The 17,718-nt window shown below is 33.9% G+C and overlaps 1 protein-coding gene across 1 annotated transcript in view; it reads right to left on the bottom strand.

Moving 5' to 3' along the window:
* Positions 1 to 222: 222 nt before the first annotated feature.
* Positions 223 to 17,718, bottom strand: part of LOC132707105 (glutamate receptor ionotropic, kainate 2) — a 665,601-nt gene continuing 648,105 nt past the window's right edge. The window contains exons 14-15 of the mRNA XM_060678792.1: positions 16,367 to 16,620; positions 223 to 328 (exon numbers count right to left, since the gene is read on the bottom strand). Of these exons, the coding sequence (XP_060534775.1) occupies positions 263 to 328; positions 16,367 to 16,620 (320 nt within the window). The 3' untranslated portion in view covers positions 223 to 262. The remainder of the gene's footprint in view (positions 329 to 16,366; positions 16,621 to 17,718) is intronic.

The following is a 17,718-nucleotide window of genomic DNA, read 5'->3' as shown; positions in this document are numbered from 1 at the left end:
CTTTCAAGTCCGTCGGGCACACGTCACCTGTGAAATATCCTAAGCCTATTTCGGACCTATACCTAGCACGTCCGATGGACGTGGAACGTCGTACGGTGCCGTAACGACCGCGGTGCACGTGGTTTAGGCCTAAGTCAGGGGGCCCGGGTTCCGACACACCCACCGATCGCTGGGTTCTGGAGTGCGATGGACCTCCACAACAGTCTCTAATCGAAGTGGAGGCGCAGGTGAAGGTGGTGTACCCTCCGGAAGTCAGCTGACGCTAAGTGTCTACGTCGTAGGGGACGGGAGATTTTTTCAAATCCATCATGGGTAGAATCACCCCCTCCTGCAATGAGAAAAAGAATATGTAAAGTGGTTGTTGAGTATGACGATATGTCGGTCACTACCAAACCAAAATCTGCAAGACACTAGAAGAAATACGCTGGTGACGAGAAAATTAAGGTCACTCTAATAGGCAGCAACTTCATTGCTTTCCAACCAATGCGAATCAAGATATTTGTTATCTGTCGGTTATTGTCAGCGTAGTTTCAACTTTTTATGAAATAGCGTTCTTATCTCCACAAAGCCTTTGATTGTTTGGTGTATTGTAGATCTGGGGTGTATTTAATTGAACATACTGATTTTAGATCCTTTTATTCTGGCTATAATAGAGAATTTGTCCATGTTTTTCTTATTTTACTAAAATGTGTGTTTACATGTGAAAACACGTTATACCAAATTTGAACCCTTAAATCGCACACTATTTCACAATAAATAATTAAAACACAATGCGCGGTAGCCAATGTGACGCCACACCGCGGGAAAATATAACACCCATTTCAAGCATTTCTCATTGATTTCTTGTATTTGTTCTGTAAATTACTAGTTATAAATACTGTATCGTTCCTATTTGTACGAGTTTAACCGTGAAAAATCCAAATAAAATGCTCATTCGGGTACCGGAATATAAAAAGCGGCGAATAAAACGGCTAAAAGGATGCAGAACAGATATATGGGATTATTCAAGAAGACCAAAAACATGTAATGTACGTTTAAATACCTAAATATAAATAAGTAGGGTTAGTAACCAGTAAAACCTACAATAAATAAATATAGGAAATATCCAGATACTAATTTTATTTAGCTGTAGGTAACTAGTAAAAGTATTAGTTAGGTAATCATTATTTATACTTAATAAATATTAAGTTATGTATCTTGTTTTTTGTACCAGATTGAGGACGATATGGATATGGATATGGTAAAACAATAATTAAACCTCATAGAGTTCCGCACATTTTTAATTGCCAGCCAGAACAAGAAAATTTTTAGTTTCTTCATGAGCAGCAACTGCTAAAGGGACAAATAGAAAACTTGTAACATCAGCTTAATGTTCTGCCATAAAATTATCAGAAACCAGTGTCGGTACTGAAGGCAATTTCGTTAAAAAAAAAATTAAATAAAAACAAAAAATAAAGTTAAAAGTTGGTCAACTTTAAAATTTAATTAAATTTTTGTATAAACCCAACCGTTAAATTTCAATTATCGAACTTTGTAAATTAAATTAGATGTTACTTAGATGTATTTATAAACTCACCTTAAAAATGGCGGTACATTACTATTCATACTTACTTTCTAGCTTTCACACCATGAACATCAGCTTGAGAAAAATCCTCGCCATTTTTAATGTATATATCAAGTTTGAGTAAATTTTCTGATTGTCCTTTTATAGAACCCACATCAACCATTCTCAGTATTTAATAGAACCACCAAAACTTTCTCGAAATGATTCAAATTTAAAACTTTTATTTATAAAGTAAATTTAATTGTACTTGAAATTTTTCTAGGGGAACTTCCTTTTAATAATAGCTTACAATTTTTTTTTTGATGATTTTATTTTTTGAGCAAGTTCCCTATTGTAGCATTGATACAAGATGATCGAGGAAAACGGGAAGCTGCAAGAATTGTTATTAGCAGTCTGTGTGCTGTGTACCAACGCTACCAGGAGACTGGCTTGATCACTAGAAGCCCCGAATCGGATCTTAAGAGGATCCAACGAACCAACGAAAAGGATGATCGATTTTTGGTGTCAGCAAATTTGTGAAATAGAACAGCTTCAAGAGGTTAGAAAGGTTTCGTGATGAGAAAGATAATGAGAAAGGAGCAAGATTCTATTTTCCGATGAATCCCGTTTTTGCCTCCCACTTTATAAAGAGTGGCTCTGTGACAGCTCACAGGTGCATTACAGATGATCATGTGCATGGACGAAGATGGCATGTTTGATTTTTGATTGTCAGTCAATATATGGATAAGGTGGGAATTAGGCGATTTGATTGGTCAGCACTCAGTCCATACATGAATCCCATCGGAAATATATGGGATGAGATATGACGACGTAGAGAGAGTTGCTAATGCAGAAATGGAACAACGTTGAGCAGAACGCAATCCGTACTTTTAATTAATGTTAATAAATAAAAATTAATTGGGTTTTGTTTATCATGGACTTTTCGTGTTTTAAGGCAAAATCATGAAAACCAACATAAGATTTTCTGATGAAATGTTCAATTCAGTTAATCATATAGAGTAGGATAGATAATTTACCAGCTACTAGATCGACGATTCAGTGTAATTTTTTGAGCGACCTAAATTTTTTGCTCGCCAGTATAGGTTTTAACTAAAAAATCATCACTCTTCACTTCAACAATGTAAACACAAAGGCATACATGAAAGTCAGCTATCCGGGAATTTTGCAGATACTGCTTAAGCCTGAACATTTGCAGCATACAATCAGATAGCTAAATTAGGTTAATATGCCGGGTTAGTAAAAAGTACGAGAACATTTAATTTTCTCCAAAATTGTCAAAGCTAGAGTGATTAAATTCAATACTGACGGGATTGACAGATTTTGACAGATTTTCTATTTTTACGTCAAACGTCATAATTTTTGTTGTTGCAATGAGTTGGCACAATTGTAAATGTTGGTAATATTGAAATTAATACGCTTATTGATTCATTGATGGTGACTGTCACTAAAAGATGTATACAAATTAGTGTCATCGGTATATATATGATACTTTAAAACGTTTAAATGATGGATGGAATTGACAAGTGTACTACCTTGAGGTGCGTCGGTTTTAATGTCGATACTATTGAAACTCGGTTCATTAATAAGCACTTGTTGAATTAGATCAGACCACAATGATTTCAGCAAGCGCTGAGCACTATCATTCAGCCTAATAAATGTTAATTTTGGGACTAAAATCTCATGATCAACCATATCAGCGACCACGATCTGTTACATCAGCAAGGGCACTCTTACAACTAAATCCTGGTCGAAATCTTAACTGATTTTCCGGTAATATTTTATTTTCATTGACAAAATTTCAAAAAATTGAAGTTCCATTGCTTTCTGTAGAATTTTTGATAATACTTACTGAACTTCCAGTTGTTTTCAGATGAGTGAGAAGTAAGGAAATAAGACTTGTCAAAGAAACTTCCACAGGCTTCTGTAATACTATTCATAAAACTTCTGGATTCCTCTTGGGTAGGTTGTTGTGATGAATAGAAACTTGCTGGTGTTTCGCCAGTCATCCTGATGGCTTCTTGAGAGCTTTACTGAAACTGGCGCGTATTCTACTCTGTATTTGTTTGATGAACGCGGAGCTAAAGGAGGAAGACTTATTCCCTTATTGATGAAAGTTAAAAATCTGAGTCGCGGGTAAGATTATTTGCTTATATATATATATATATATATATATATATATATATATATATATATATATATATATATATATATATATATATATATATATATATATATATATATATATATATATAGATTTGCGGATTTTTCGTTGGTAGAAGAATTGATTACATGCAAGAATTTTAGTTTTATTGAATAAATTTTTTTGTCCGGTTTGGTGAGTGTGTTCGGCAAGTACTGATTTCTTAAGAACTTTTGGTATGTGTTCATTAATGTTATGAAGATATGGAAGGAGGATATTGGAGGATTTGTATATCGAATGTGGAAATTATTACATTACAACTGCTCTCCTCTTATTTTGTCAAACCGAAACGGAAAGGCAGCCAATGAACTTTATTTCAATTATCCATTGTATATTATTTGGAGTGATGAAGCGAGAATTGACGGTTGTAACTGATCCACAGCAAATCCTCATGCTACAGTGTATCAAAATGGGCATGGTTGCTGGAATTAATGTATTGGTAGGAATTTTCCGAAGTAGATTTGTGGGATCTTATCCATCATAGATAGCAAGAAACCTATATGGATAAAAAGGGCTCGACACGGCATTTTTGAAAGACCGTATAGACAATATAAAACTTTTTTTTTTATTCATTTATCAGAAATCGGAGAACTGAAGTTTGAGTACGCCACTGCATTTACCTTAAAAAATGCCCTAATAATGTTCTTATCCGAATTTAAAATTTCCAGAAATAAAAAAGTTATGGTCAATTTTCAAAAGGGCCCAAAAATTGAAAAAAGTACTATATCTGATAGTGAAAATATCGCCATGCAGTGTCAACCATTAAATGTTTCTTTCTAACCTCTATCTACTTCAGAAATTTGTTTTTGCTATTAAGACACTTCAATTACAACCACCCTGTACAGGGTTTTTCTCCATCATCCATAAGAGATTGAAAAATGTGCAAGTGTCATGATTTTTATTTTATATTCTTATAGGTCTTTTTTATAATAAAAATCGAAAAATGTTCTTAAATATAGCAATTATGGGCAATTTTTAACCGTTTAACCGTTAAATGTTTCTCAAAAATCGATACTTTGACATGTAAGTCGATTTTGCTATATCTAGTTAAGAAATAGTTTTTTTTCTGTTAAGACACTCTAACTACGACCATTCTGTACAGCATTTCTTTATAATTAATTTCCTGCTACCCATAATCTACATTTATTATTGGTTAGACCATAAAAAGTTCCATACGTAATTTATAATATTTGAAGTATTTGATGGCATTAGAACGACACGGAAAACCTTCCGCAAAACACATAAAAATACATATATTATGCCTGGGATTATCCGCGTCACCAAACAACAGACGCGAAGCCTCTCGCGTGCTGAGAGGCGTATTTAAATCCACCCTTTTTAAAGAAACCCCGAAAGTGTCTCGAGGCGAGGCGACTAACTGCCACAAACTAGAAATATGTACCCCGCTTTTTGGTAGGTTCGGTCGGTTTCCGTTTCCCGCCATAAATCAAAAAAATACAATAAGCAGCGTAAAAAACGATCCAAACAGATGTTAAGTAAATTTTGCACAGCATCGTAAATATCGAGATTTTTTAAAAAGGACGGCGAATAATGTCAAACGAGCAACCGAGTGAGCATTTTTTTAGGCAAAGCTTTGGGGCGCACATACGGCAAAATGAGTTTTTAGAGCGACAAAACTATATTTTTTTGATCCAAGCTAAGCACTAAACGATACAATCAGTAAAGTTATATCCGTTTATATTGCCTAAGATTTATGTCTATGTCTAGGGCTCTTTGCAAGTAGACATGTCTCGTACAACTGTCAACAGTTGGAACAGTCAATTCTCGCTTCATCACTCCAAACAATAGACAATGGAGAATTGAAATAAAGTTCATTGGCTGCCTCTGCGTTTTGGTTTGACAAAATAAGAGGAGAGCAGATGTAATGTAATAATTTCCACATTCGACATACAATGCGTTCCATCACAAAACATCATAACATTACTGAACACATACCAAAAGTTCTTAAGAAATATAAAATCCAAACTCAATTTACCATTTATCCAAAAACCTCTCAATATCTTCGATCCGTCAAAGACAAAATTCCATTTGAGATGCCAGGAGTTTACAGCATTCCATGCATATGCGGCAAAGAATAGAATGGGGAGACCGGACGAATAATAATCAACAATCAAGGCTCAAAGAACATTCGATTAAACTAAAATTCTTGTAATTTAGTCCATGCTTCTACCAACTAAAAATCCGAGAGTCTATAGAAATTTATAACCAACCTAACAAACTTAACTGCAACTCAGGTCTATACTTGTCTCAGGTACAAAGTAAAATGCGAGCCAGTTTCAGTCAAGCTCTGAAAAAGCCAACAGGATGATTGCGGAAACGTTAGCTAGTACGAATCAACAAAAACCGACGCAGGAGGATTTCAGAAGTTTTATAAAAAGTATTACAGTAGCGTGTGGAAGTTTCTTTGCAAAAGGTTTATTTATTTTCTTAAAAATTTTGTAAATACGTCATTTTTAGTTAGAATTAAAAGAAAGTTCCGCTGAGTACCACCTTTTTTTCGAGTTTATGTTATTGTTCTCTTTCTATTTCTGGATAGGAAATCAAATAATATCTAGCTATGTCAAGTCATCCCTTTTTAATATATCTGCATTTATTTGCAAGTACTGGCAGTGAGCCTATTTTAAGGAATATTAGTGTATGCAGGAGACAACTATTTAAAGTCTTAAAAGGTCATATACATAAACCATGATCATCGCAGTGCACTAAACATTTAGTCAGTTATATTAACTTCCCAAAATATCAGAGAAGCGGCTAAAACATGTGATAAAAGTGTTAGGTTCAAAACTATTGATGAAATGGAAACAACGCCATCAAATTGAAGAACAAAGATTTATGACCAATAATAATTTGTGTATAGAACCTTTTCATATCAACACAATGTCTGTACTCCAACATCGACACAGGGACGACCAAAAATGTTATTTAGAGAAAAATGCAACAGATCCCAGCAGAGAGATATCAGAAAAATTTTGCGTGTCTTATCAAAAACAAGACCAGAAATATCGAAACATTGACTAAATATAGGACTCAATGGAGAGCATCAGTGTCAAAAGTATATTGGGTTGTGGGTCTTCCTCTCATTAGATATTCCTTCCCTTACCTGCATAGTCCACAATTTTGCTACTCTATTTCTTGATTATTTATTTTGTTAGTTCAACGCGACTAATATTCTATTTTCCCTACTTGGTAAAACTTTCTGTTAATAGTTGTGCTCTATCCTATGTTATATTGCGCTTCCATTATTATTTTGCCACTTTTCCTTGCGTGTACATGTCTTTGTATCTTACATTTCTTTCATCCATAGGCCACCTCCTTTTTAATCATTCTAGCTCCACATTTGCTATTCCATTAATTTTGTATCATGCTATTCTCCCTTGCTCTTCTATTGTTAACTCTAACTGTCCTAGCCTGCTCCTCCAAGCTCCCACCATATTATCATTCCCTCCCCCTCTATTCGCCATTCGTTGCCATGATTCGAGTGTAGCACTTTCTTTTTTGCCAAAATCCGAATTCAGTTTCTTCTTCCACTCACATTACCCTGAGAGGTCTATTTGGTCAGTCAGTAGAACATTGCTAACCACTATCAAACTCCCATAAACTAACACTCACTTCGTCTCTCTTCAGAGCAAATCGGTATACACCTCTTATGGTACCGAACAAAGCGGCTATAAAATTAAATGTTTTACGATAACAACTAATAATGTGACAGTTACTTTATTAACCGTTAAAGCGGCAATAAACATAAATCTAGACCCATATGCGTAAACGAAACACTGAAGCTCTGATTTTATTATACACCCACGATGATCTTCACTATTAATACCAGTAATAAGAATTCAAGTTAATACGAAATTATTGATGCAGAATTGTGTTCTGAAAAACTTGGGCGTGCAGTAGATTCCAATTTAATAAAAAGTAGTAAAAGGAATGCGGCAAAAGTGGTACGTCTTGCAATATCATCAACACCAAAAAGACTTAGAAAAGGGAACAGGAATATGCTTTATCTTCAACTTCTACTAATGTAAGTTCTCGGTCTTATGATAGATTTGGGTTTAAATAAAGACGAATCTATAATAAACATGAGGTCTTAACAGTAGCATCGTCCACAGCATGTACAAGCAAAACTTTGCTTTCTTGCTTCCCCCCCCCCCCCTCTCACTCTCCCACCCTCCTTTTCTCTCCCTCCCTCCCTCTCTCTACCCCCTTTTCTCTCTCTACCCCCCTCACTCACTCACTCTCTCTCTTTTTATTGGGCAAAATGTGTTAGAAGTCAAGAGTTATAAAACCTTACTTTTTGATGCTAGAAAGACATCGAGAATGAACACAAAGGGTGACATACGGTATGCGGTATTTACTTCTTGGTGCAAAGATGTGCAAAAAAAGAGGAAACCAGAAGTCATCGCAATATTAAAAGAATCCAAACTATTGATTCTGAAACTCTGGATGAAGAAAACACGTAATGCGTATAAATAGGAAATCAAAAATTATTTCACCCTGCAAATATGAAATAAAAATAAGTTTTGTTTGATTGCTTTCTTTTTTATTGTATTAAAAACTACCAAAAAAATATTTTCAATTTAGATAACATAATAATAATAATAATAATAATAATAATAATAATAGACTTTAGACCTTATTGGCCATTAAATACATTACAAGAACAACAAATGGCAAGTCACAATATCAAACACATTCTAATAACATTCATAGAGAGCAACATAATTATCAGATAGACAAACACCAAACATTGAAACAAAAATTAGGTAAAAAAAATAAAAAAATAAGTAAATAAATAAATAAATAAATTCCCAATTAGTATTATGGAGACACTCCTGACGCAACACGGATGTACTCATCTGCAGTATAGAATGCGTTCTCCAATAGAAATTGTTTTATTATATCACAAAATTTAGTGAATGGCAGATCCTTGACAACGGTTGGTAGAACATTGTAGTAATTAATGTACAATTTATTTAACTCGGATGTGCGCAGCCTAGAATGGCCCTGGACAATTAATTCAGATCCCCTGGTGTCGTGATTGTGGCGATCACAGTGCTTAGGCATATCGTTCTTTAGCTCATGTATGAGAGTGACTGTATAGTAAATAAATAGTGATGGTAAGGTCAAAATATTAAGCTTTGAGAAGAGCGGGCTGCAGTGATCACGAGGCTTTGCATTCGCAATCACACGTATCGCTCTTTTTTGCATAAGAAAAGCCTTGCGGGCATGCATGGAATCACCCCACAAAACAATAGCGTACGCTAAATGAGAATGGAACAATCCGAAATAAGCAAGTCTTGACATGATAGGAGTGAGTGACTTGTTTAAGTATCTAATTAGAAACAATTGACTTGACAGTTTGTGGCAAAGGTGATCAATGTGATCCTTCCAAGAAAGAGTACGATCGATCCAGACTCGTACCTTAACCGGAGCATTGTTTAAATTGTGCACCTTGCTACAAGAGAAAATAAGATTGTTCGTTTTATTTCCGTTTAACTGTAAGGAGTTCGACCCGAACCATTCACGCGCTCTAGTCTTATTGGCCACACTGTCAATACTAAGTTCATATGGGTTTCTAGATCGGGATAAAAGAATTGTATCATCCGCGTAAAGCGTAGTTTTACATGGTATGTGAGAAGGAAAATCGTTGATGTAAACTATAAACAGCAGGGGCCCGAGCACCGAGCCCTGCGGTACTCCAAACGATACCGGCAAGCTGAATTTTCCATTCACCTCGACACATGGAAGTCTTCCGCTAAGTTAAGAGCGCAATAATCTGTGAGGCATGCCCCTGATGCCATACCACTCGAGCTTCTGCATCAGCAGTCCATGATTCACACAATCAAAAGCCTTCGTGAGATCGCAAAAGGTGGCCTCCGCTATCTCACAAGCGTCAAAATCTTCGACAATGCTCCCCACAAGCATGCGTGGTGGACCTTCCGCCTCTAAACCCGAACTGTTCTTTGCACAAAAGTTTGTGTTTTTCAAAATAGTTCAGCAAACGATCTTTTAAGATTATTTCAACAATCTTCCCCATTATAGGGATGATTGCAATAGGTCTATAGTTTGAGGGGACGTTGGTATCTCCCTTCTTGTGTAGTAATAATAATAATAGTGATAATAATAATAATAATAATAATAATAATAATAATAACAATAATAATAATAATAATAATAATAATAATAATAATAATAATAATGATAAAGGCCTTTATTCAAAAAAGAAGTGCGAGATTCAGTACAACCAAGTTAAATAAGTAACTGGAAGTCTGTTCTTACATCTAACCTAATCAAGAAGTTGAACCCAACAGCCAAATTACCATATATTTTAACGAATTCAAAAGAGAAATTATAATAACACGAAAGAAAAAAGATAATAACTAAAATAATAATAAAGTAATAATAAAGTGACATATACGAACAACAAACTTTATGGTTACATAATCTGGCGGTGGTAGACAATTATTCAATAAATTACATAAACATAAGGAAAATAAGAAATTTTACAACAACAAAAAATCACACGAGTTAACATGGTTATTAAACACCCTTATTTTCATTGTTATGAATATAGTTCCTGGGACACTTTTTTGAATCTGATTCTTTAACTTCAAGATGCAATTTGTTAAGTACTTTTGAAATCTGGTAGGAGAAAGAGCGTTTATATAATTCTTTTTTGTGGAGAGGGGGTGTTAGTGTTCCCTTAAATCCAATATTTAAGTTGTGAACATCAGTCGTCAAGCGAATCTTGCGATACAAATATAAGGGTGTTTTACTAGTCAAAATACAAAAGTATATATATTTAACCAACCATTCAATTTTCACTTCTGACTGACCGGATTGCGCTTTTTTATTCCATAAATTAAGCGCAAATACGAATTTCGAAGTTTCTGTATTCGTCCTATATCTGTGCTTTTTAAACACAACAATATCCCAATAGTTAACCTGTGAAAGGATCAGCAAGTCACGCAGCATTGGTTAGGACGTTGCTGTGTTGATATATCAATTTTAAGTTCATATAACCTTTCTGAAGGCAACAATTTACATGCTTTGTGAATCGCATATCAAAGGTCAGTCCTAGATTTTTAAAAGTTTCATAGAATTTAATGGCTCACCCTCTATTAAGATATCGAGTTTGTGCGTATTTTCAAAATCTTTTATCTCAATCATCCTGCCAAATATCATAGCAGCCGATTTATTTGCATTGAGTTGCAAGCAGTATTTTTTGGAGAATTCGTTTAAAATATAATATAATATAATTAAAATTACATTAAAAAAATCCTAAATCCCAAATGTTATTCGTAAATTTACCTTTTTTATTACCCTAATTTACTGAGCATGCGAGCAAAAGAAATCGATCATAAAAAATTTAATTTATAATTTGATCTAGTATATTAGCAGAGTATGCTAAAATTTGATGGGTTATTTTTCTACTAAAATAGGGTTTGCACGTTAACTCTCAGCAAAATATGAAATAAAATCAATGAAAATGTTTTTGTCGCTGTAAAATACCTATTTAACGTATGTGGGGTGGTCACAGAATCATAATATTACCTGTACCTTAATATGAGAGGGTTGTAAATCTATTCTATTTACTCTTTAGCAATTCATTCAATACATAAATATTGCAGTTTCCTTTCTTTAGTTTGCTTTTCATTCCCGGTTTTCTAGTAATAATATTTTTGTACTACCTCGAATCTGTCTGTACAGACCACCGTTTTATGTCTGTCTGTAAAAATATATTTCTTTTAAATTCTTCGTTTGTCCAACCCATGTACTTAGCCTTCTCTTCATTGATCCAAGTCTTTTATAATTTCTTTGAGGCCTTTTTTAATTCTTCTGAGCAGTCTTTTCTTAAATATTAGAATTTCTACCTCACTTATGACCTTTTCTAAGAATAGACTAAAGAATACTGAGGATAGTGGGTCACTCCTTCTTTGACTTAAAATTTATCTGAAATTCTAAGAATGACTTGCATCATGTTTGTTTGTTATAGATTGTAAGTTCAATCATTTGTTTTTTATTCTGTGATAGGCTTGCACGAAATTAATAGACGCGACCTATGTTCGATTTCTGCTTAAATTTACTACTTCCCCGTCTAAATCCACACTGGTATTCTCTGATAATATTTTTCCATTTTCTCTGTTATGTTGTTCTTAGTATAGGTTCCAAGTATTTTATAGGTTACGTTCAGACGATCTTTTATACGCTTATTTATTATTATTTTCAAATATACAGGGTGATTCGTAAATATGTGGGAAAGCAAACTTTTGTTGCATTAGTAGATACTTCATTTTATACTCAATCGCCCAATGTAGGGTTGTTATAATCAAAAATCGAGTGTTTTCAGATTTACGGTCATTCTTTCGTCAACACTCAACATTTATATAAAGTTGTACAGTCATTTATATTTATACAGGGTAAGTCAAAATGAACAATATTAATTTTCATGAAAAAAACAAATGGAACATTCTGCATTCCATTTACATTAATTACTGCCATTAATTCTCTTTCAATTTTATTGAGCAATCTGTATACCTGAATATAGTATCTTTTGAGGTATACACATTTTTACGAACAAAACATCGAAAATTTGTCAAATTATTAGAAAATATCGCAATAATTCAACTTATAATTTTTGGAAAAAAATGTTTTTTTACTTCTCCTTAGTTTACAATTTCTCCGTATCTTAAAGCCCAAAATTTATTGAACTATAAATAATGCTTTAGTTCACGTCTTTTAGTGCAACGTTTGCCAGGCCAATGTAGGTTGAGCATATAAATTGTGGTGCGCCCAATACCTTGTCCCAGTTGTGTTTATGGTAAAGTGTGTTGTCAGAAGTTAAGAAGAAGAAGACGATTGAGAACGGCGAAAGGGGTAACTGTGGTGGTGGTGAGAAGACGGTAGCGGGATACGCTATTCGCCAATTTTGCGGGTATTATTTTGTCAATTTTTCTTGTAAAATTAGCAAATGCGTAAGCATGTAATTCAGTTTAAAAAGGAAAATAGAAAGTACGACATCACTTGTTGTTTATTTACGATTGGCTAGCCGAGGCAACACAAAGTGTAAGTTAGAACTTGTATCGAAGTCGGTGGGAGATATTTCTAGCAATAAATAAAGTGAAACTTATAACTTAATAATCATAATAATAATAATAACAATAATAGTCTTTACTGAGAATTGAAATATGTAATATACATAATACACAGTACAAAATACGAAGTCTAGCTGACCCAACACAATTAATCTGTATATTATACATCTTTTTGACAATAACAAGAGAACCTGTAATTAAGAAAAATAAAATATAAACAGAAGAAAAAGAAAGTAGGCAAGTAATTATAGAAATAATGCTGTGATTAATTAAAAGATGAAAACCCCAATTAGCACTTTAATATTCTTTCGAAGTTTTAAAGATGATAAGGCAAAGAAATATTTATGCCGATCAAAGGTTTTCCCCTGATTATAGGTAAACCCTCGCCCGTACAGATGGTGTTGAAGCTCAGTTAGCGTATTCGTCCTAATATTTACAATGTGGGTTTCACGGCGAAAAACTAGCTTATCTTTGAATTAGGAAGGGCTGAAGCCTTTAAGATCTTGTGTGGATAGGTATTTTAATAGATTGTCTATTCTCAACCACTGCAACAATTTGATTTATTTTATAGTCTAAGAGCCAGTGGGCGGCTACCTGCATGTATTTGACTAGACCTGGGTTTTTGTACATTGAGGCCCCTATATCCTATACATGAGGTGGGGACCCACTAAGCCCAAAGCTAAGCAACAAATTTTAAATATATTTAACCACGACCGTTTTGAAATCTTAAAATATATTATTATTATTATCGAAAAATAATAATGGTAGACCATTAGCATGCGGCTAACATTATGGCAGACAGTTTTGGAAATGCTCAAAAAAATCAAATTTTGAAAGTATTTGACCAGATCTGCCTTATAATTAATTTTATCACTCGTATGTATAGAAATTAATATTTTTTTGTACTTTATATACTAAACTTTATAAGATTGATGATAAATGAAGCAGATAATATTACGAAATAATCTAAAATCCTGGGGTATAATGCAAGTAACAAAAAAACAATTGAAATCTGTATTTAATTTTTTTTTATTTATTTAAGACAAAATTTGAAAGGTGTCGGAGTCATATTTGTCGTAGGTTAACTCTTCGCAAAAATAAACCGTAAATTGTAAAATATAAATAACTAGTAAATTGATCCGAATATATTTGATAAAAAATTAATTGTTATCAACTTATCAGGGACATTGGTAATTAAGTCGCTGAAAAAAGATGGAAGGTGATATCTCCATCGAACCATTTAAAGACAAATGCGTTGTTCTGCTCAAGCCAACCATACTCCAATGGATCCAAGGTTGAAAGTTGCTTTTTGTAAGCGTTTTTCCAAAGACGACGACGTAGTGGGTTGTAATAGAGCTTCTTTGTTGAGATCGGTTGCAATTTTTTTTAAGACGTTAACGCTTTGTAACAACTACTGTGATATACAGGATCAAAAATTTCGTCCGGTAGAATTATTTCATTGTATTTTAATTTATAATGTTTTCTTAACCTCAAAATTTGTCGACATTTTTCCATCTCTCTCTTTTGAAAATGTCAATAATTCCTCAGTGTTTGCTGTGGCACAAAAAACACACTTCACTAGTTCTTTTTCACTCGGCATAATGTCAGAGATATTTAACGAATAATAGTTAAATTATAGAAAAATATTTTATTAAATTCACTAAACACGAGGCATCTCTATAGAGATTCATAAACATACTGAAACCATCTGGCAAAATCCGTTAGGTTGGGATTATAACAGAGCCATCTCAGGTATAAACCCTAAATTATTTAAGTGGTAGTAGCTATAAAATAAAATACTATAAGCTGGAACGAGTAGAAATAGTAATACATAGGAGAAAGAAAAAAGATAGCTATATGCAGTGTATGCATACATCTACCCGGGTAGAAGTAAAGATTTTGTTATCTACTGACGAGTATACTCAATAAAAGCGTCTGCCGATATTAATATAAGCTTTTAATACTATAACGAATAATACATCTCAATGGCAGATCTGGTCAAGTACTTTCATAATTTTAATCTTTTGAGTATTTTCAAAACTGTCTGCCATGATGTTAACCGTATGCTAACGGTCTGCCATTATTATTTTTCGATAATAATAATAATATATTTTAAGATTTCAAAACGGCAGCCGTGGTCAAATATATTTAAAATTCGCCAAAAATCAATACCTGTCTCACCTGCGCAGTACCTGTGTCTACCGCTTTGGGCTTAGTGGGTCCCCACATCATGTATAGTAGGTATAGAGGCCTCAATGTACAAAAACCCAGGTCTGGTCAAATACATAGCCGCCCACTGGCTTTTAGACTAGTAGTCATGCTTTCTTAAGTCATACACCAACCTACAAAAGTTGTTTTGTATTTTTTGAAGGCGTTGACGATCAAGTGGGGTTAAATATAGGTAAAACAATACTTTAAAAACAACTTTAAGTTCAGTACATGCTTATTGGTATATAGAGTCTTAAGTAAAAGGTAAGTTCTTTTACTTAAATTTGAAATGTGCTCACTAAATCTTAATGGTACGTCAACCGTTACTCCTAAGTTTTGGCCTTGGTAGCAAGCGATAAGGGTTCCCGATTTGTATCAAGATGCAAATATACTTTCAGGAACTGCATTGCAGAGTCCCGAGCAAAGAGTGGCACCTGAGTTTTAGCAGCATTAAAAAAAAAATCAATTTGTATATTTTAATACAATTTTAAATGGTCTTTCAGGGCCTTAGAATTATAGTTACTTTCCAGCAGTTATTGGCAAATTCGCTATTTTTTCTTATTTTTGCTGATAATTTATTATTGTTCTCAGAAATAGGTGAATATGGTTAGAGCTTTAAAAAATAGTTAAATAGTAAATCTTGGTCGTAAAAACGCAGGGGCTTCCGTTCAATACAAAAAAAAATTACCAAAAAAATCTATAAGAAATGGAAAACAATTCAGGTACCTCATCAGTATATATATATATATATATATATATATATATATATATATATATATATATATATATATATATATATATATATATATATATATATATATATATATATATATATATATATATATATATATATATATCAGTACTCTCAATGGCATATTACAAATTTTGTATTGAGCTGATCATCTATAGTGTCAACATCAATAACGATATTTCAACAAAAAGCAGCTGCGCCAATTCTTAAAATGATAATCCTAGTTTTAGATGTTGCAGAATGTCTCGAAAGAAAGGCAGCAGGTCAAAAGGGCGTTAGAAGAAAAGTTCACTAATATTATTTGACACTTGACCACAACCTTCCAAAGAAAATTACTCTGAAAGCAACCCCACGCTTGCCGGTATGATCCTTCCGTACATTGAAAACAGTATTACAGTAGCCTGTGGAAGTTTCACTGAAAAAATTTTGAAGAATATTTTGGAGAGATGGTTGAATATCTTCCTACTGACAGTGGTTTTTTCAATCGAAAATGCTACAAGCATTTTTTTCGTACAATATAAACTTACCCCGTTCAGATGCGGCAAATCGAGAGTAGCTGGGACGTACGTCGTCGCCGGGCTACATCTGGTGCACGACCTCCTCAGAGCTGGCCGTTGTCTAGATCCGTGACATCTCATGGCGAATCGCAGTTCTTCTGCCATCTCGGAACACAGCGATTGCCTGTCCGTCTGCGCGTTCTTTTTGCTGTTCCAGCAGAATTCTAAAATGGCGACCAAAATCGCGAGCGCCAGGCCGCACAGGAGGACCACGAATACTCCCCCTGGAATTAGTGAAATGCTTCTGTTAGGTAATAGGTAGTTAACGAAGTTAAGATTACATTAAATTTTGTTCCAGAACCCAAGACAACCCTGGATCCTGCTTTTAAAATTCATAAACCAGGTGTTTATTTTCTGACTTGCTTGAAAGTTGGTTGTGGGGTGGTGGATGTGTATTAAATCGCTGGGCACCTGTTTGTAGTTAATCACGTCTTCAATCTAAATACTAGTACTAGATTTCTCAGCACCTGCTACAGAGTTAAAAATCTGGGCTTTTTAATAATTGAAATGCTAATTGCCTCAATGCCGATGATCCATCTGTCCCAAGCGTTGTGTATACAGAAGGGTCCAAAAAAATGTATCCACTCTTTGAAAGTCTATAACTTGCAAAATAATTAACGGGATTCGTGTACAAATATCCGAATGAACATGTGCAGTCCTGCTGCAGTTCGGTAGCATCATTAGTGTGTGGTTGTTAATGGTGACCATTTCGAACACTAACAGGAATATCTTTAGGATAGACTTTTAGCTACGCTTTTACCAGATATGAGACAACTCCGACAATTAGTTAGCCAATTATGGACTTTTAAACAGTGGATACATTCTTTGGAACCCCCTGTACACAAAAGACGTTCTAAGTGCTTCTAGTTTCAACGCTGAAACATTGCCTCCCATATTTAAAGAAAGATTCAATAAGATTATCCTTACCAAGATTTTTAAAATTACTCAAAAATTCTTATTTTGTTCAGCCTAAGGTTTATTATTGTTATAGGTAGGTTGAACCTTTGGTAGGCAGAGATTGTTGCTTGGTCCTCTATTTCAGAATATAATGTTCTAACCGAATTTCAAATTTTTTTCTATATTCTCGGTGAAAAACTAGTTCTGATAGTTATTTGGTGGCCTATATTTTGTGTTCCAATTACTGAAAATGAAGTGAAATGGAATATTTCATTTACGGTGGTTTTCATAAATTTGTTTTTAACAGTAATAGTAATAGTTATTTCAAATTATAAAAAAAGAAACTGTTAATGGAGGTCGAAGTGCTGGATAATTTGCTTCTCACATTCGTTACTTTTGTGTTCTGAATTGTGAAGAAAGTTAAA

This window comes from Cylas formicarius, unplaced genomic scaffold, assembly GCF_029955315.1.
Source record: "Cylas formicarius isolate icCylForm1 unplaced genomic scaffold, icCylForm1.1 PGA_scaffold_9__14_contigs__length_23061073, whole genome shotgun sequence".
Classification (NCBI taxonomy): domain Eukaryota; kingdom Metazoa; phylum Arthropoda; class Insecta; order Coleoptera; family Brentidae; genus Cylas; species Cylas formicarius.
This window is presented reverse-complemented; position numbering and strand designations above follow the sequence as displayed.